The sequence below is a fragment of the Ceratotherium simum genome, chromosome X (assembly GCF_057802395.1).
Source record: "Ceratotherium simum simum isolate JZ-2026a chromosome X, ASM5780239v1, whole genome shotgun sequence".
Taxonomy (NCBI): domain Eukaryota; kingdom Metazoa; phylum Chordata; class Mammalia; order Perissodactyla; family Rhinocerotidae; genus Ceratotherium; species Ceratotherium simum.
In genome coordinates, this window is record NC_141940.1 from 44628110 (window position 1) to 44649329 (window position 21220).

At 42.7% G+C, this 21220-nt stretch overlaps 1 protein-coding gene across 2 annotated transcripts in view; it reads left to right on the forward strand.

Moving 5' to 3' along the window:
- Positions 1–19617, forward strand: part of XKRX (XK related X-linked) — a 32120-nt gene extending 12503 nt beyond the window's left edge. Inside the window, exons 2-4 of one of the 2 annotated variants that reach the window (XM_087427410.1) lie at positions 8348–8413; positions 12164–12432; positions 17967–19617. In XM_087427410.1, the coding sequence (XP_087283536.1) occupies positions 8348–8413; positions 12164–12432; positions 17967–18712 (1081 nt within the window). In that variant the 3' untranslated portion in view covers positions 18713–19617. Of the gene's footprint in view, positions 1–6901; positions 8414–12163; positions 12433–17966 lie in introns of those variants that run through there. The other variant, XM_004440995.3, reaches the window with a different exon arrangement.
- Positions 19618–21220: the final 1603 nt, after the last annotated feature.

Consider the following 21220-nt stretch of genomic DNA (forward strand, 5'->3'; position numbering starts at 1 on the left):
GCTTGATGGCTATAAAACCACAGTACTATGTGTGGAATCAAAGATTCTAGGAGGCCTAGCCTTGCCTAACTACATGGATGTCACAGGATGTTAAACTAGAAGGGATCTTAGAGATCCCAGAGAGGGCCAAGATCACATAGAGATTTAGAAGCAGATCCAGGATTAAAACCCATAGGTTTTTACTCCAGTCCATAATGTAGCTCTTTTTGCTACACCACACTGCTGTCTGTCAGAGGGATTTGACACGGCCTGATTTCTGTTCTGACGGGCAAGACTGTGCATTATCTGGCCCACTGTGATCTCACTACCCTGTCTTTATCAGATTTCTCTTTCCAGGCTCTGACTTTGCCAACCTAATGTACCCTACCTTCCCTGCTTCTCTGACTTCTCCCACTAATAATAACTCCATCTTTTTGTCCTTTACAGTTTGGGGACCCTTGAGTAGTAAAGCCAAGTAGGAGAGGCACGAGTGCTGGGGAGGTGATCTGGTAATGGCACAAGATTCATGATCTTACCTGTTGCTTTCTCCTCTTAGTTCGTCCATTGAGTCATCATGTAGTCTAGGAGGAGCCCCTTTCTTCTCTTGGCACTGCTGGAATATCTCGTTCCCTTGGCCATAAGGTAGAGCATCTCAAGATCCAACAAGTGCATAATGTGCCCAATAAGAAAGAATATGAAAGTGTGTGCAGATAGTTTAATTCTTACTGAATTGTACTAGGGAGCAAACTACAGGTGATATTCTTTGTGAGTAGCCTGAGGAAATCAAGGGCTTTGGTGTCAGGGACAGACCTTTGTGTGTGGAATGACTAAGTCTATCTTAACTCTGGCTCAGGACACAGAGGGGTCAGCTGTTGCCAATGTTTATGAAATGCACGTGATGATGATGATGGATAAAATCATTCTAGGAACAGATTGTAGAGCTATGCCTAGGACAGTTTTTCTCAAAGTATGATCCTCTGAGAACTTGCATTGCTCGAAGGAAGGGGCGTTGGAGTCTGCAAGTAGTCCTTCTCTCCAAGAGATTCTCATGTGAATGTAACTGTGAGAACTACTGTCAAAGGAATGGTAAATTGGGAAGATGGTCATGAGCGTTTGCATTTGGAGTGGCCTATAAAATTCGTGACAAGAACTGACTAGCAATTCCGGGTAGCGTACAGTTCTTTCACTTGATAAGACATAAAGACTGGGTTAGGCGCCCCCCATGCGCTCCCACAGACTCTGCTTGTATCATAACCCTTATCATGCAGTCTGGTAACTGAATGTTTTTGTCCCTTCCCCGTATAATCCAGAGGGTTCTTAGTTGCAAGCAACAGAAATTGACCGGCTAATTTAAGCAGAAAATGTTTGTCTTGAAAGCATATTGAATAGCTCACAGAATCACAGGGTGGACTGGAGAACCAGATCCAGGGCTACACAGCCAACATCACAGCTGCCACAGCTACCACCACCGCCACTGCCAGCACCATTAGTGTGTTAGCTCAGGTCCTCTGAGGAGCAGATACCAAACTGGGATTAGACATACAAGAGATTTATTGGGGAAAATGCCTGTGAGAGAAAATAGGGAGAGAGCCAGAGGAAGCTGGGAGAGCTGTCAGATTGCAGTGTAAATCTGACCTTTAACGATGAGAGAAGGAAAGAAGAAGGTGGGATAGGAAGAGTCATAGACTGAAGTGCAGTGCTCATAAAGTTTGGCCAGGCTGATGGGGAACTCTGTTGCCAAAGTCACAGGTCACATAGTCCTGTGTCTTCCAGAAATGGGCTTCACTTAGTATCCCAGTCATTGGCTGGGAGCAGAGCAAATCAGCAAATATTGGGGTGAATTCAGAGCACAGCAGCTGGGGCAAAGGTCAGTTACATTCCCCACATTGGAAGAACTGAAGGCAGGTCTTAAATGACTATCTCAATTGGAGAAGATTGTCCACTTCTTTGGGTCACTGGCTCCCAATTCAAGGGGTGGATTTTTGGATTGAGTGAGCCGGTCATATGCCTGTGCCCCAACTGCAAGGGGGACCTGTTTCCCACCGAGATTCCTATGCCCTCTCTCCCAAATAAAGGGGTTCAAATGTTGGACAGCAACACCCCCCAAAAAGACAAATGTCTACTATACTGTGTGAACTCCTTGAGAGCAGAGATCTTTGTCTTATGCATTGCTATTACAAATACTTACAAATGTTTATTGAAATAATTGAATGAATTGTGGCCAGCTGTTTAAATGACCTTACACACACACACACACACACACACACACACACACACACAAAATCAATTCAGTCATCATGGAAATGCAAATCAAAAACCACTAGGATGACTATAATGAAAAAGATAAGTGTGGTTGAGGATGTGGAGAAACACAGCTGATGGAAATGTAAAATGGAGCAGTCACTTTGGAAAAGTCTGGCAGTCTCTCAAAAGTTTACATGTAGTTACCATGTGATTCAGCATTTTACTTGTAGGTATATACCCAAGTGAATTGAAAACATGTTTATGCAAAAATATGTACACAAATATTGCTAGCTGCATTATTCATAATAGCCAAAAGTGGAAACAACTGTGTAATGGTTAATTTTGTGTCAACTTGGCTAGGCTATGGTGCCCAGTTGTTTGGTCAAGCACCAGTCTAGGTGTGTTGTGAAGGTGTTTTTTAGATGTGATTAACATTTATATCAGTAGATGTTGAGTAAAACAGATTACCCTCCATAATGTGGGTGGGCCTCATCCAATCAGTTGAAGGCCTTAGGAGCAAAGACTGAGGTCTCCTGATAAAGAAGTTCTGCCTCCAGACTGCAACAAAGAGATTCTGCCTGAGTTTCTAGCATTTGTACTCAAGACTGCAACATCAACTCTTTCCTGAATTTGCAGCCTGCTGGCCTGCCCTTCAAACCAGCCCCCATAATTGTGTGAGCCAATCCCTTCAAATATCTCCCTCCCCTCCCCACCACTCCCTGTTCTGTTTCTCTGGAGAACCCTGACTAATACAAACCCTTATATCCATCAACTGATGACTGGATAAACAAAATGTGGTATATCCATACAATGGAATATTATTCACCATAAAAAGAAATGAAGTTTAATCCATGCAGAAATAGAAGTATAATGATGTACACCTGAAATTTATACAATGTTATAAACCAATGTTACCACAATAAACAAAAATTAAAAAAAATAAAATGGTGAATTGTATCTTAAAAAAAACAAAAAAAAGAAATGAAGTACTGATACATGCTACAACATGGCTGAACTTTGATCACATTATGCTTAGTAAAAGAAGCCAGACACACAAAAGGCCATATATTGTATGATTCCATTTATATGAAATGTCCAGAATAGACAAATCCATAGAGATGGAAAGTAGATTAGTGGTTAACTGGGGCTGGGGGCTGGGGGTGGGAAGGAATGGGGAGTAAGGGCTTAATGGGTATGGGGTTTCTTTTTGGGGTGATGAAAATGTTCTGGAACTAGGTAGTGGTGATGGCTACACAACTTTGTACTAAAACCACTGAATTGTACACTTTATTTTATTTATTTTTTTTGTGAGGAAGATCAGCCCTGAGCTAACATCTGCCAATCCTCCTCTTTTTTTTTTTGCTGAGGAAGACTGGCACTGGGCTAACATCCATGCCCATCTTCCTCCACTTTATATGGGACGCCACCGCAGCATGGCTTGACAAGTGGTGCGTCGGTGCACACCCGGGATCCGAACCGGTGAACCCTGGGCCACCGCAGCGGAGTGCGCGCACTTAACCACTTGCACCACTGGCCGCTGGCCCCTGAATTGTACACTTTAAATGGGTGAATTGTATGGTATGTGAATTATATTTCAAGGCAGCCATTATTTTAAAAATAAATAATATCCATTACACACACACCCAGCCCACCCCTCTACCAGGCAATGTAAGTTGAGCTTGCCAATTGCCTGGCAACACCCACCATCCCCAAATTTCATGCTGCATTTTGCAACAGCACTTCTTTCCCTTCAATGCTAATTTAGATGGTCATTTAAACCAGATTTTTTAAAAGAAAAATGCTAGGGCTGAGGGCTGCAGGGAACTCACTTTTTGTGTTTTGATTCTGGGCCCAGATCCCACCTATGGGTGATATTGATGAGGGGGTGGCTCGGAACAGGATAGGCAAAAGTCCTTGTCTTCAGGGAGTTGAAAGCGAAAAGGGAAAGCCCAGAGGATACATGACTGATTTTGCATTAGATATCTTTTAAGGATTCAAGTGGTCTAAACTGAGCATTCTATAGAAGGAAGCCATTCTTCTATTCTAGCTACTAATTGTCCGGGACTTGCCTATCACCTTCCAGCAACTAGTGTTCTGTGACTGGACTATCATCACTTGCTGCACAACTCTCTCCTTCCTCTCCTCTTCCTTTGTGGATGCCAGCTCCCTCTTACGAGTCAGCTCTGGCTGCAGTGGCTTTGAAAGCTCAAACCTATCTCCCAGCCTTATATGGTTCAGAGGTTGCTGAATGCTGATAAGGATGCCAAGAGCTTTTAGACCCATTCTCTGTTCCTACTGAGTTGGGGGTTAGGGGTGGGAGGAGTGAGGAGTCAAATCTTGTGTCTCCCTTTCCTGCAGAACTTTGGTTTTGCAAGAAGAGGAAATTGACCCTGAACACTACCTAGCATTCAAGGGCCAGTCTAGGGGTATCACCTCAGATGACCAGACCTTGGGAGATCAGCGCTGTTAATGGGAAAGGGGTTCCCAGGGCCTCAGCAGTCTTATAACTATCAACATTTCCAGCATGCCTAGTCCTAAGAAGAGTCAAGTGCTGATTGCCTGAAAGAGGAAAGAGAGTTGGATGGAAACGGTAAATTCTCAGTTTCTCCCAGCAGGGCAAAAGGAACAGGGAAATAAGAGACCAGAGGATTTAGTGACCTAAAGCGCCAGAGAGTCCTAGGGCTGAAAATGGAGAAGCTGGTGGGTGAGGGGGATCAGATGGCAGGAAATTTACAAGTCTATACCAGCCATGGGGGAATCCAAAAAAATTGTTAACAGTAAGGGTTCTGCCTTCAAGGAGCTCATGGTAATTTAGTTGTGGAATAAAAATTAATACACTTGAAATAATTTGTAATTTGGTACTAAGCTGTGGTATTAACAACAAAAAAAAAGTGCTGTAGGAACTCTGAGAAGGGATAGCTCATGTGGGCTGACGTCCTCTGTGAGCTGAATGGCTGACTGAGGCACTGGGTGTCCCAAAGGACTTTATGCCCCCTGCTACAGTTGCTACGGCTTTTACAGATGAGTGTGCCTGAGTCTTGCATGCTTTCCTGGAGGAAGTATGGGGGAGGAAGCTTCGTCATCATCACCATTTGTCAATCACTATCGTCATCAGCAAGAACCACAATAAACATTAATTGAGCATCCCTCCCAGAGTCTACACTTCTGTTGAGGAGGTGGGGCAAGCAGAAAGAGCTGAAGGACTAGTGCAAGAGAACATGTGCCAAGGCACAAAGACTGGGAATAGTGAGGGTTGGGGAGGTGAGAGAAGGCTTCCTGGAGGACGTAGTACTTGACCCGACCCTTGAGGGAAAGTTAGGGTTTGGACTAGGGGAGAAAAGGGTGAAGGGGGCTGTAAATGGCCTCAACAAGGCACAGAGGAGGGAGTGAGCAAGGCATGATTAAATGAGAAAACCTGATGGACTGGAGCAAAGGGTGTGTGGTAGGATAACGTGGGCAATGAAGTTGGAGAAGGAAGTAGTGCGGTGATTATAGACAACCTTGAGTGGCAGACAGAAGGAACTGTTTTGGAACAAAATAGGAAGGCCTTGTAGATTTGTGTATTTGGGGAGTGACGAGGGCCCAGGGAAGGAGGAGGACAGGCTAAAAGAAAAACATTGAGATTCTACATTCTTCCTAGCTTCAGTCTCCCATGCTAGGGTGACCAACTCATCTCATCTCAGCAAACTGAGATCAGTTTTTCACCCTACTTGAGATCCATCTTGAGAACAGGTTCCTAAGAAGCCCCCAAGAAGTTCTGTACCACATATTCTTGGTGGAGAACCTTGTGCCAGTTGGAAAGTCCCAACCAATCAACACTCTGTGTGATGTGTTCTCAGATAGCGTTGACCTGCCTTGTGAAATGGAAATGGGGAGGGATCGGCCTGCTAACCCAGCTGCCAGCACAGGTGCAGACCAAGATGGGGTGTCTGCTTCAAAGGCAACAACCTTTAGAAGTTGATCTGTCCCTGAGTTAGCCCTGGGGAAAAGAGGCAGCAATTGCAGGAATCTTAAAAACCAACACAATGACAAGACTAAGTCTTTCTTGAGGCCATCATTTTGGTGGCCACTCCTCACATAGGTTCTTTTTACTGACTTCTTGCAGCAAAAGGAGATTGGCACGGGCTCTGCTATATTTATATTATTACCAAGAGGCAGATGTTTTCGCTTTTTCTCTGGGGTTTAGAATTATGCAAATGAAGCCATGAAAACAAAGCTCAGTGAGGTGGGGGAGGATTGCTATTCAGAATCCAGGCAATTTTCAGAGCTCTTTAAGACACCCCTCTCAGTTTTTACTAACAGCTCTCTTGGCTCCTCTCCAGTCTATTTAGGATTTGGCACCTCTTCAGAACCTTCCAGCAGAGACCTGAAAGTTCATTCTCAAGTTCCTATCCTGGCCTCATTCTGCAAGTGGAGAAATCAAGGCATATATGAGCTGTCAGTGTCTGTGGGCTGACCTTGAGTCTTGACACCCCCCTCTCCTTTTCTATCTTCCCTCTGCTGCAGACAGTTTTGCCTGGATAGGAAACTCTATGACCCAATTGCCTCCCAGGTGCCCCCCCCGCCCCCCCCCCCGTGATATTATCTGGAGGGCAATAGGACCTAGGGAGGTTCAACCCTGAGGCCCAGAGAGACACACCTGCCTAACCGCGTGGGTTGAGCGAGTGTGGGAGCCAGCTAGTTAGGGAGGGCGGGTTAGAAGTGAGCGTCTAAGCTGCTCTTGGGGAAGAGGAAAGCTGTGGCTCCCCCCGGGGTCCAGGGATTGTGGTGAGAAGTGCTTCTGAAGATTGGCCCAAGCCCCTTTTTGTCGCGCCTCTCCATACCAAGCATCCTTCGCTGCCCGCCCTGGAACTCGCAGGCTGGTTTTGTTTGGCCCCAGCTGTCCCTCCCATTTCGCCCGCTCCCGCCATCAGTGCCTTAGTTCCTGAAACAGCAGACCTCTCACAGCTGGAACTGCGGGCCAGGCAAGACCCGGGCGGCAGACGGCGCCCACGAGTTTGGCGACATCTGCCCGCCTGGGTTGGCGCCCCGCGCGTCTTGCCTCTCGCTAGCAAAGTTTCTCCGTAGAAAAGAAGCCCCTCCAGCTTTCTCTTGATTCTGTAGCGTGCGCGCGCGCGCGCTCTGCTTCTCTCCCCGGAGACTGCGCTCAGGGACAGGGTTGTGGCATTTCCTCTGCCCCTAGCCCGGCTGCCTTGGGGCGGAGCTTGGGGAATCCGAAGAGCCATCCAGAGAACCCTCGACTCAGCGCGAGTCCTGAGACGGCGCCGGCGAGCGGGCGAGCTAAAAGGCACAGCCTAGCAATAGCTAGGGTAACTAGGCACTGAACTGAATCCCCGAAGGGACGCTCAGGCTGCGCCCCCTCTTCTGCCCTGGCTCAGTTCTCGGCTGATTTGAGAGGGCACACTGGTCAACACTCCTCACGAGGAGCTGCTGAGTGTCGGTGCTGGGACAAAGTGGCTACCCCTCTGCCTGGGGGTCTGCAAAAGAAGCCACCACGGGAACAGCTGTTCCCATGGCCTTTCAAGAGCCTGGAATTGGACTCTGGACTGGGCACTAAGATGATTGCTTTTGCCTTGTCCAGCTTTCACAGCACGTATGTTGACGATGGAATTCTGGGCCAATCAAGAGTCAAGTTCAAAGTGGTACTCCTGGGCTCTCCATCCCAGACTCCAACAAGTCTAATTTGAGACTAGAAGAGAGGGGTCTCCTGCTCTAACTAGTAGATCTCCATTCTGGAATTGGACTTGACAGCTCTCTTCACCAATACTTGGACAGCAGTGGCTACAGGGTTCTCTTGGGGGCTGAGGATTGGGGGGTGCTCTGAAGACGAGACCACAACACTCAGAACCTCGACAATGGACCAAGTTTATGAAATTCCTGAGGAGCCAAGTGTGGATCCGATTTCATCTCTGGAGGAAGATGTCATCCGTGGGGCCAACCCCCGATTTACCTTTCCATTTGGCATCCTATTCTCCACCTTTTTGTACTGTGGGGAGGCTGCATCTGCCTTGTATATGGTTAGAATCTATCGAAAGAATAGTGAAACCTACTGGATGACATACACTTTTTCCTTTTTTATGTTTTCATCCATTATGGTCCAGTTGACCCTCATTTTTGTCCACAGAGATCTGGCCAAAGACAAGCCGCTATCATTGTTTATGCACCTAATCCTCTTGGGACCTGTTATCAGGTAAGCAACTTTTTAATCTCTTCCTTTCCCCCCTACCCCAGATTTGTGCAGAGAAAGATGAAGCTAATATTTACAAGACTGATACTATGCCTCTAATCTAATCAATTCTCCCATTCCCTCCCACTCTTGGCTTCCCTGCCTACTATCCAAAAACTCTTATCTGAAATCTTAAATGCCACCACAATGAACATGTGGCATGTACCTATGTTCCAAAACTATGTATGGTGTCATCGATAAGATTTCATTAAACAACGTTTGCTATCTGGATTTGGGTTGTGAACATTGCTATGGGACCAACTGGTGTGGTCACTTTGTGCACACAGGCCATAGCTTCAGCGTGTGTTATTTTGACTCTGCCTTTTAGATGCTCTATAAATTGGACGAAAGTTCCTTCCCTCCTCCATGCTATCTCATATTCAGTTTCTTTATCCTGAGCTGCTTGGACTGGTGCTGCTGCCATTTTCAAATTTTCCAGAGTTATTTGACATTTGGAAAATATTTTAAGCCATCTGTGGTCATCTGGTACCCCAACCCATTGTAGTTCATTTTTCTCTGTCAGTTCATTGGTCTCCTGTTTATCTCTTTGTATCTTTCTGCAATAAAAGTACACAGAAAGGGGCAAAGAAAGATAGTCCATCTCTCCACCTGGATGCTGTAGCACAATGTAATAGCACCAAGTCTTTCCATTCAGATTGCCTTTAAGGGACAAGAATGTGCCTTATCCTAGGGAGACAGGCATCTGTGTCAGCATCTCATCTGGACGCTATGGGATTTTCAAGATAGGGAGACGTTGCAAAATTTATGAGGTCAGGAGAAAGGAATGGACCAAGTTTGTCTTTATTACGAGAGAGGCAGAAACCTGTAGTCAGCTGAGGAATATGGGTCAGAGTGTTGATGTTGTAATTGCAATGGTAAGATATTTCATTCTTAGAGAACTAAACACAGTCTGAAACTGACTAAGGATGGAACTCCTCCCTTAAACATTTTTTTAATCAATATATGTTTAAATGGGGAGCAATCAATTAGGCTCCATCAGAGAAAATATGGGATATCAACAGAAACAGTGGCCTGGAATTCAGGAGACCTGGAATCTAGTCCTCCCTCTATCATTGACTAGTTGTGTGGCCTTCATGAAATCTCTGAAGGTGCCTTGGGCCTCAGTTCCTTCATCTGTAAAATAAATGGGTTGGGTTAGATCATGGGTCTCAAACTCAGACGCTTACAGGGGCCGGGTGAGTATCATAAATGAGTGAAGCCGGCCAAGTATGAAACAGTAGCTTTATGTGTGATGATAAATGAAAATGAAGTCTCCATGTTAGAGAAGTGATGGAGAGTAGTGAGTACTGTGGCAACCTGGAGTCTGCGTGATCTGCCTGAAGGAGGCAGCCGCTCTGCAGCTCCGGCCCATTGTTTCCTGTTGGAATTCAGACCCAGTCTTGCCAGATCCCCCAACTTTTCAGGAGAAACTCCCAAGACAGGATTTTATATGAAGTATCATGATTTTAAATTTTGGCAACTAACTAATTACAAACACAGTATGGGCCAAATAAACCACAGCTGTTGGTCAGATGTGACTCAGCTGGCCTATATGCAACCTTTGGACTAGTAATCTAAAGCTACTTTCCAGTCCTAAATCTTTGAGGTTAAGCTGTAAAAGGAAGATCTCATCTTGAACTTGGAACCAAGAAATTTAGAGATGTCACTAGAGGAGCAAGGAAACCATTCTTCTTTCCCTTTTCAAATGCAATATATTGAGTTAACAGATCAAGCACTCTCAAGATGCAAATTTCAGCAAATACCACCCCAGCCCCCAGTTTTGACTTCCCTTATTTGCTTTGTGGCCTCCCAAGCCATCTTTGATTTGGACCCTACATATGGAGTGTTGAGTACTGTATTTCATTTTTGTCATTAGCTTCCACTAGAAATGATTGGAAAGCATTTATAATCTCAGTCAGCTAACCCCATAGCAGGGAAAAAATAATTAAAAGCTCATCAATTATGTCCTTGATATGCTTATTTTCAAGGCAAATTATATTTTAGGTAGGTAGGAACTTGATTAGTGCTATTAGGCACATGAAGGTGTTTGGAGGGCCTGGCTCCCTTTTATGAAATGCAAGAATACTCCTGGAAATGAAAATGTCCTCTAATTTATTGAAGCTTATAAGCAAGGCAAACACCCTTACTTAAACCAGTAAATAGCCTTAAGAATAGAAGCGTAAACAGAATGTTTCTTGCCACTGCCTCCTCCAATATTTTATTCAGCAGTATCATTGATGGGCTTGGGTTGAAATCTAAAATCTTTTCTTGGAAAAGATTATTCATTTTCCCTGAACAGGAAGAGAACATCAGTTTGTTCTTTTCTGTTCTCTCTTTCCGTCTTTTTCTCTCTTGGGTTTTAGAGTTTGTCCCTAGAAAGTGAATGTTTCAAACTACACGCTTCAGGCTGGCATGCAAGCAACAATCTCAGAGGGATCCTGTGGAGAATGGCAGCCAGCACATGTTCTAAACCTTCCTACTGGGAGCCAAAGGCCTAGAGAGCATATTAATCTCTGAGCTTGTCTTTGGTCTATTTTTCTGTTAAATTACATTGCCATTATTATTATCCTCTCCTCCCATCATTTCTCACAGTGTGTTCTTTTCTTCCTTCCCACTCTTTCATTTACTCAGCAAATATTTATCAAATTCTGATTATGTGATAAGGGCTTTGGGCAAGATAAATACAACCCCTGCCCTCAGTCTGTCAGGGATGTCTTAATTTTCACCACATATGTTGTTACTTGTCATAAGAAATAGTCCACAGTTTCCATTCATTTCAGGATGAATGGGGGACGTGGTAACTCAGGTGTTCTAAAACAAGATGTTCTAGTTGCTTCTCTTCTGTTCACCATATCAGAACTACTAAAGACTTCTTATTTAGATGGAGGAGATGGGAGGGGTATAGCAGGAAATGTGGCCTTAACACTATTTCAAAGGTGGTAGGTTCTCATAAGGATGTTTTCCTCTTTGTAAAGAAAGAATCAAGTTTAAAAGGCTGTTGTCCCCACACAGGTCGAAAAAAATAAAAAAATAAAAGGCTGTTGTCCCCACACAGGTCAAGAGGCCCCAAAGGCAACCTTAGAGAGATCTTTCGAGGTTCCCTAGGTATATAGACAACTATACCCTAGACAACTCGGTTCTGAGTTGTCAAGTCTTTTAAGTACCTTTGTTTCTAAATGGCTTTCCCGTGTATATGAGAGGTTTTTTCCAGAACCCCTCCAAGACTTTTGGGCTGAGACAGTTATAGTTGTCTCTCTGTCTTGAAAAAGCAGAACTCAAAAGCTCCGATTGTGGAGCAGAGTACCTTGAATAAGGAATGCTTTACCTCAGAAACTGGAGGTTTTATGAAAACCAGGTCGTCTTGGAACCTTCATGGTTCTTTCGCAACACATTATTTGCTTAATATCTTTGTGTTCAAGGCACTTGTCTACCACAGGCTTATTCTTAAGGAGACAAAGCAATTCCTTAAGTACTCAAAGAAATAATTCTGAAATGCTGTTCTTAGGTCCATAACCCACCAAACAAAAAAGGATTTAGGCTCAAGTAACTTGTAGAAGGCACAACCAACTCTTTGACTTATGAGAAACGAGTAGAATGGGAGAGAAAGAATGGCAAAAAATAGCACAACCTTCCCGAGTTATTTTTCCCCCTCAATACAACCTCCCTTCCCCAAGACAGTTTTAGTTAAGTTCCCATGATGCTTTACCTCTGCAGATGTTTGGAGGCCATGATTAAGTACCTCACACTGTGGAAGAAAGAGGGGCAGGAGGAGCCCTATGTGAGCCTCACCCGAAAGAAGATGCTAATAAATGGCGAGGAGGTGCTGATAGAATGGGAGGTGGGCCACTCCGTCCGGACCCTGGCTATGCACCGCAATGCCTACAAACGTATGTCACAGATCCAAGCCTTCCTGGGCTCAGTGCCCCAGCTGACCTATCAGCTCTATGTGACCCTGGTCTCTGCAGAGATCCCCCTGGGTAGAGGTGAGTTGGGTCAGGAGAAGGGAGGGCTCCACTTAAATCAAGGGTCTTAGAAATCTAGACCTGAGCTGTCTAATACACTGGCCACTAGTTTCAGGTGGCTATTACATTGAAATGAAATAAAATAAAAAATTTACTTCCTCTGGCATACTAGCCACATTTCAAGTGCTCAGTAGCCACACATGGCTAGTGGTTACTGTATTGGACAGCAGAGGTATTACAGAACATTTCTGTCATTTCAAAAAGTTCTATTGGACAGCACTGGTAGATAGTCAAAGAACTTGGAGAGCCAGACATCTCAGGCCTGTCAGATTTCTTAAACTGGGGTAAGCTATATAGACTAAAAATGCCACAGATAAACCCCCTCTGGGTCCAGAAGAAGCTAGTAAAACCAGCAACCAGTAGGACATTTTCCCTAGTCCAGAGTGTTTAAATTGTACCGAGGTTGTTTTTTTGTTTTGTTTTGGTTTAGGGATGGCTATCTTTAAATAAGAGGTTCACAAATATTACTGATCATGAGAAAATATAGTACTGGGTGAAAGCTTTTTTTAAAATTATATTCCCTCCTTAGACCTGAATCAATCTGATTGTGGGGAGGCCAGGAATCTGTATTTTTTTGAAAGTACCCCAGTTGATTCTGAGTAGCCACATTTGGGGGCCACTGATTTAATCACTTCTCTCAACTCCAGTGGGGAGAACGGAAAGGGGTGTGGAATGAATACTGATGAGCGTCAGGCCTGGTCCCCATTCTGACCTTCTCTGTGATCTCTGGAGGAAGTTACCAAAGAGATCACTGTCTTAATTTCCCAAAAAATTAGGAGGGATCTTATAAAAGAGAGATCCTGAGATGAGTAAGACCTCTAGCAGACGATGAAATGTGAGTGTTTCAAAGTCAAGATAAAGTACTGTTAATGAATTTTAACAGCCTGAGATTAGCTTCATCTGCTTGGGCTGGAGCTGGTACAACTGTGGGTACAGCTTTGGACATTTCCTTATTATTAGATGCTAACTCTGCTTGGCAAAGCCCCATCTCTCTAATAAATGTAAGGAGGAGATTTGCCCTCTTTTCTCTTTGTCTCCACTAAGAATTGTTCATGAAGTTCTGTTGGTCTTGAAACTTTTCACATACCTACAGTTGACAGTAGTGTGAGGAGAAAAATCTCTGGCAGTGATGATGTTTTTCCTCCTGAGAAATATGAGGATCATCAAATCATCTAATTATATATGTATACATTACAAAAGTAATGCATGCACAGACCGATTGACCTGCACAGAAAATTTCTGGAAAGATATGCAAGAAAATAATTTACCTCTGAGGAGTGGAAATGAAGAGTCAGCTGACTTTTACTTTATACCCTTCTATATGGTTTGAAGTTTTTACCATGATCATGTATTAGTATTATTGGTCCTTATTTTTTCAGTTATAAAAATCAGATATGACTATGGTAAAGATTCAAAACCATACAGAATATATATAAAATAGGAGATGTAATCTCACTCCCCAAAGGTAACCTCTGTTAACCATTCAGTATATGTCCTTCCAGACTTCTTTTTACTATATAAATATAAACATACATACAACATATATGTGTATATATACTTTTGTCAAAAAAGGACTGTATTAAACATTCTATTCAGCAACATGCCTTTTTCAAAAGTATGACAATATATCTTTCTTCAACAGTTATTTATATATACATATATAATAATAATCATCATCACAATAAATCTATAATATATATTTCCCTTCTATGAATTGGACCTTCTTTCTTATTTCCCTAATCTTCTATTGGTAGGATTAAAGTTTATTTCTAATTTTTCCATGCAAAAGAAGTTTTTTCTAATTACAAAGTATGCTCTAGTGAGCATCTTTATAAGTATCTGTGTACTGGAATGAGGCTTTGTACGATAAATTCTTAGCAACAGAATTGCTGGGTAAAAGGATATGCATGTTTAGAATTTTATCAATACTCCAAATAACCCTCCCAAAAGGTTGTAAGAATTTATATTCCCACCAACAGTGTATGAATATGCCTGTTTCTTCATATCTTAAACTAAATATTATTTAGTTGTATAATTATAAAATGGCTGATTGTTTTAATAATTTGCTTTCTTTAATTATGAATGAAGCTGAGCATCTTTTCATGTTTGGTCATTGTGTGTGTTCTTTATATTGCTTATTTATATATTACTTTTTCTAGTAGGTTGTCTTTTTCTCATTAATTTGCAGGAGCTATTTACTTATTCTGCTTATTAATCTTTTCTCTGCTGTGGATAAGTGTGTATGTATATAGTTGTATAATGGTGTGTGTGTACATACACATGTATTTTAAATGTGTATATACATGTCATACATGTAACAGGTGCGACACACGTGCAACACAGTATATGTAATATACACAATATTCTTGTAGTATCTTCTGGCATTCTAAAGTATTACATTTTTATGTATTCAAATTCTTTATTGCTTTTAGATCTTGTGCTTTTCTTACAAAGGCCTTTCACAACTCATATCTGGTAGAGCAGTTTAGCCTTCCAAATAGGTGAATTTCCACAATCAATTTGTCAATTCCCCCACCAAAAAATAAAACAAAGCAAAACAATAGCAACAACAAAAGAAAGAACATTTCATGGAGACTATGCTTGGGATTGCATTAAATTATTTAGGTTATTTTGGAGGGAATTTACATTTTTACAGGATCGATCAATTTCATATGAGAAGATAATAAATCTTTCCATTTCATTAACACTTTATTGAAGTATGATTGACATACAAAAAGCTGTACCTAGTTAATGTATGCAACTTGACAAGTTTGGAGATAAGCGTATATCCATAAAACAGCACCACAGTCTATGCCATAGATGTGCAAGACCTATAATAGGAAAACTATACAACTTTACTGGAGTACATTTCATTAAATATTTTTTAATATACTTCAGTAGGCTTGTGTAGTTTTCTTGCTATAGGTCTTGCGCATTTTTGTAAGGCTTATTTCTAGGTGTTCTATCAGTTTTAAAATCACCTGATTTCCTCAGTGTCAGGGTAGTGCCTAAGTAAATGCACCTACTACGCTTCTGGAAATAGGGAATGATGAGGGTGATAATGATGGAGCTATCAGATAGCATTTACCATGTTCCAGGCATTTCTCTAAGCCCTTTACATGTAATTATTTCATTGACTCTTCACAACAACCTATGAGATAATTATTGTTATTATCCCCATTTTACAAATGAGGAAACAGAGGCACTGAGCAGTCAAGCAAGTTCCCCAAGGTTCCGTAAGTAATAGGTGGCAAAGATTGGATTGGAATCCAGGATGTCTGCCTTCAGAGACCATGTTGCTGACTATATCACTATACGAAGGATGTAAGGGAAGTTTCGCCAAGACCTTGTTTTCAATTTTTCAGTGATTTCTCCTATTAAAAACTTTCTGACAATACCATCTCTTTTAAGGTTTGGTAAACAACTTTTTGGTTCAGTTTTCCTCATTTTCACCCATCCTCCTATCTTCTCCTTGCTACCCCTTTTCTATCCCTTTTTCTCTTGGAGGCCATCTGGATCAGCATAGATGAGCAAATTCACTAGCAGCATTAGGATCTTTTATGGCATGAGTCTATTTGTAGGGAGACAGATGGAAGGTGTTTTTACGTTTATGGGAAGCATCAGGCTTTCTTCCTTTTATTACACTACCATCAATAAAGGAGTTCTAATTTAAGGGAAAGCATCACGACACTTGGCTAGATGTACGTACGTTCTGACGTTCCCAACTCTACAAGCAGCATCAGCTCATGAGGGTTGGGACTGAGAGTGGTTTATAAACCTAAGAGTAGATCAAATCATTACATTGTACACCTTAAACTAATACAACGTTTTGTGTCAATTATATCTCAGTAAAACTAGAAAAAACAATAAAAATAAAGCTAAGAGTAGCCACTTTAAGAGAGTCTCCGTAACAAACACGTGGATAAGGAGAACAGATTAGTGGTTACCAGAAGGGAAGTGGGTGGGGGGAGGGCGAAAGGGGTAAAGGGGCACATATGTATGGTGACAGATAAAAACTAGACTATTGGTGGTGAGCAGTATGCGGTCTATACAGAAACTGATATAAAATAATGTACACTTGAAATTTATACAATGTGACATATAATACATATGTACCTATTGAGGCCAAATTATGGCCTCAATAAGATAATTAAAAAAAAAATCTAAAAAAAAAAAAGTCTCCCATTCCAGTCTCTAAGATTCCAACCCTCTACTTAGAGCTGAAAAAGATCTCAAAAACAAAGCTGTCTTCCTTTTGGGTTTCCATGGCGAGGTCTTCACTTTTCTTGCACATTAAATTGACATCCTCATGGCTCTAGTTGTCCATGGCTCTTTTATGAGAACAGAAAGCTCCATCTTTGCTTTTGGATGAGTACCCCTCAGGCCTCCCACTCTCCTTGAGAGCACTAGATTTTTCTTAGTAATTGGTATCCTTTGATATAAAGGAAGAAAAGGACAAGGCCACTGTGTGATCTATAGTTGAGACTTAGTATAGCAGATTAGGGAGCCTTCAGGGCCCCTGCTCTAACATATAGAGATATGGATGTCATGGGCTAGGAAACATAGTTTTTAAACCACTCTGCTGAAATTTTGGAGATTCCTAAAGTATACCAAAGCATTGGGTAATGAACTGACATTTCTGATGATTAACACAAGCAACTCTAGAGTATCTCAGTGAATTAGGAAACTGAGGCACACAGATATTCAGTGACTTTCACAAGCTCCCACACAGCTGAACCAAGGACTTCTAATCATAGGTAGTTTATGGTGCCTTTCTAAACTCAGATTTCTTCAGTAATGCCACAAACATTTGTGGAGCACCTGCTGTAGTCCAGGCAGTGTTAGGCTCCGGGGATACAGCAGTGAACAAAATAGACATGATCCCTTCTGCGACCATGGAATTTCCAGTACACGTTTTGACACATTCTAGAAGCACACACAAACAAGATTAGTTCCTTGAAGAAGATATCCATCAAAGAAGGGACTTTTATTACCAGAGGTGTTCTCTGTGAGTCTCCTAAGACGGCATTTTTTCAGATAGAGTTCTTTCTGCCTCCGTTGTTTGCTTAGAAGCCTGTTTCATCAGATAGATGCTGCCCTTTCCCTTTATATGTGCTCTTCTCATGTTAGTGACCTCTCAATGCTAGTTCTGAGACCCACTGTTTTTAAAAAGTTTATTTTGTATGTTTATCTGATTATTAAAGTATTACAGTGTATGTTCATCATGGGAAATTTGGGAAATAGAGAAACGTAGAAAAAAGATTGAAAAAACTGGTATAATCCCTATCACAAAAAATATATTTTAGTTTATTTCTATTTTCTTTCTGTGCATGCTATTTCTTTATACAGCTGTGATCATACGTGAGTTTGCTCTTGGCTGGGGCCCTCAAATCTCACCTATCATCTCCTGAACCTCTGGGTCAGAGTCCAAGCTTCACCACCAACGTTGACTGATTGCCTATTTTGTCTGTTTCTTGTGTTTTTTTTTCTTACAGCCGTGCTAATGGTCTTTTCCCTGATATCTGTCACCTATGGGGCTACCCTCTGCAATATGTTGGCTATCCAGATCAAGTACGATGAATACAAGATTCGCCTTGGGCTACTAGAAGTCCTCTGCATCACCATCTGGCGGACATTGGAGATCACTTCCCGCCTCGTGATTCTGGTGCTCTTCTCAGCCACCTTGAAGTTAAAGGCTGTGCCCTTCTTATTGCTCAACTTCCTGATCATCCTCTTTGAGCCTTGGGTTAAGTTCTGGAGGAGTGGTGCCCAGATGCCCAATAACATTGAGAAAAATTTCAGCAGGGTCGGCACTCTGGTGGTGCTGATTTCCGTTACTGTCCTCTATGCTGGCATCAACTTCTCTTGCTGGTCAGCCTTACAGTTGAAGTTGGCAGACAGGGACCTTGTTGACAAAGGTCAGAACTGGGGACATATGGGCCTGCACTATAGTGTGAGATTGGTGGAGAATGTGATCATGGTCTTGGTTTTTAAGTTCTTCGGAGTGAAAGTGTTACTGAATTACTGTCATTCCTTGATTGCCTTGCAGCTCATTATTGCTTATCTAATTTCCATTGTCTTCATGCTCCTTTTCTTCCAGTACTTGCACCCATTGCGCTCACTCTTCACCCACAACATAGTGGACTACCTCCACTGTGTCTGCTGCCACCGGCACTCTCGTGGCAGGGTTGAGAACTTGGAGCCATCCTTTGATGCTGAAACAAGGCAAAGCATTGTCTGATTCTATCTTCTGGCTATTTGGGGATAGGTTGGGGGTTGCCAAGGGCTACTGCAAAACTGAAGGAGAGGATGAGGCTCATGGGTGAATACCCATCAGAACATTTTCTTGAGTTTTCTGGTAAAGCCCATCAGAAGAAAGAGCAGCCCCCAAATAGGGTTTATTTCCTGAAGATTGACTGCTGCGTTTGGACACCAGGGGTAGCCACTATATACCTGGAAGGATCAGAGATCTCATTCATACTCCTCCCACCCAGGTCAGCTCTCTGGCTGCCCTATGGGATAACTTACCTCCATGCATGTAAGACTCTCTGTGACCTTCTAGCTCTGCTCATTTGCTTGAGGCATTACTGAGCTTTCCCCGGGCTGAGCTGAAGGCCCAGAATCCCACCAGAATATATCCTGACTGATCAGAGGATGTAACCGCTTACTAGCTATGGGACCTTCCCAGGAGACAGTCTGGTTAATGTGGAACCTGTAACTGTAAGCATGGCTGAGGTCTTTTAATTCCAATGAGAAACTCTGGTTAAGAAGAAAACCCCGACTATTAAAAGAGCTGCTCCCCAAATGAGTTAGCTCTCCATTAGGATATTACTAGTGATCATTCATCAAGGACCTCTCTTTTCAGCGGCCCTTCATAAACACACTCTGAGGAGGGAGTGCAGAGTAGGATTCCTTTGGGGTGTAAGTCAGAATGACTCTTTTTCTCAGAGACCTGCATGGGCCTCCAGCTTGTCGAGTGGAGTGGTTGAGTAAAATCTCTCACTTCGTGCCTCGTTATCAGGGACTCCCTCCAACCCAGCTTTTCTATGCTCTTGGCATTTTACTACTTGATGTGGACCTCAGAGAAGCTGAACTGTAATCAAAAATGTTTCTAATGTGTGGAAAAAATGAAGACTGCTTTGTGTCTGCTACTGTCCTGAGTATTTTGTTGTTTTGTTTTATTAGGGGAGAGAGAAGCTGGGACATCAACTTTATGTTGTTGGGGGTTGGGATGGCTGACACTCTAAGGTAGAGTGAAGGCAGAGAAAGGAAACCAGATCACATTAAATCATTGTCTGTACTGGTTTCTGCCCACAGGATTTGATTTTCTAATAAGGAGCATATGTTTATCAACCTTCTGCTCATTCCCACATGCCCAGTGGATGAATGCAGATCTCCCTTTCTCATGTATCTCAATATTTACATCTCATATAAGTTGGGTATTTTGATGGGGGTGTCAGCTGGGTACTTCTAAGGTAACCAAGGAATTGAGGTTACTATGGCCGCTGCCTATTGGGACTGAGTATCCCAGCATTTACCTAATGCTTTCTCCTCACAAACCAGGAAAGTGAGAACTCCTAGAAGCATGTGCCAGTTGTGACCACCACAATGCTACAAGGAATTGTGAAAAATCTGACCTAAGGCTTCTCATCCTCATCCAGTTGTACTCTTGGGATGGTGCTAAGAATTTATCCTTAGTCATTTCCCTTCCTCTTATCCCATGTCAGGACATTATGTTGGAGGAGCTCCCTCTTCTAAGTAGCAGGGATGTTAGCCAGAATTGTCCTATTTCCTAGCATGTCAAGTATGGTTTTCCTATCCTCAACCACTGTTTGGAGGTACAGAGATTGGCTATTTAATTTGGGGGAGAGTAAATTGACTTGCTTTGGAACAGTGGAGATTTCCTTTTTCAACCCAGTTCCTTCATTCTATCTTTCATGTTGAAGAAGAGATTTAGGTTGTTATCATAAGAAGCTCACACTGCTGTCTTCTGACTGTGTATTGCAAGGTGAATTTGAAAGAAATAATCTATCAGACCTCCAGAAGAACACACTGCTTCTTTAGAATTCAAGCAAGAGTTTCTCTCCAGTGGTAATATGCCCTCCATTAAGAGCAAGAGCAGAGTGGAACTATAATTTGGTCCATAAAAGCCATGTGAATCAGCTACTTAAGGGGCGGGTGCTTTGGGAACATAGAGACACACACTGAGAGAGGCAAGCCAATTAGAGCTGGAGTGGAGATATACAGGGCAGAAAAGTGTGCCTTGGTACTGGACCAGGCATATTTTTCCCCACATATCCTCCCCAGCCTCAGTGACTTACTGCCCCAGGAATGCAGGAAGTTTAGGGCGAGGGGTGTGGAGCAGCTTCTGACCTGAAAAACCTGCTGCCCTTACCCGAGGAGAAGAGACGCTAGTGATACATTTTGCAAATGAACCCTCAGAAACTCCTATAGGTGGTGGCCTTTCTGTTCCACAGCAATCTTCTAGATACAAAGGAGAAGGAATGGTGGAATATGGTGGTAGAGCAGGAGAAGTGCCCCCTTCCATCTGCAAACACTTCTTTAATTGACTACTCTCTTTTTACCCTTTGAAATCTTAAAGCAACACAGGGTATTTGTGTATGGGCAGGTCTTACTGAGAGGAGGTAGAGAGGGGGCCAGCAAATGGATTTTGGAAAAGGAGGGCAGAACCACGAAGTTAGGAGGAAAGAGGCCATTGTAACAACAGATATTCTCATATTATTGGAGA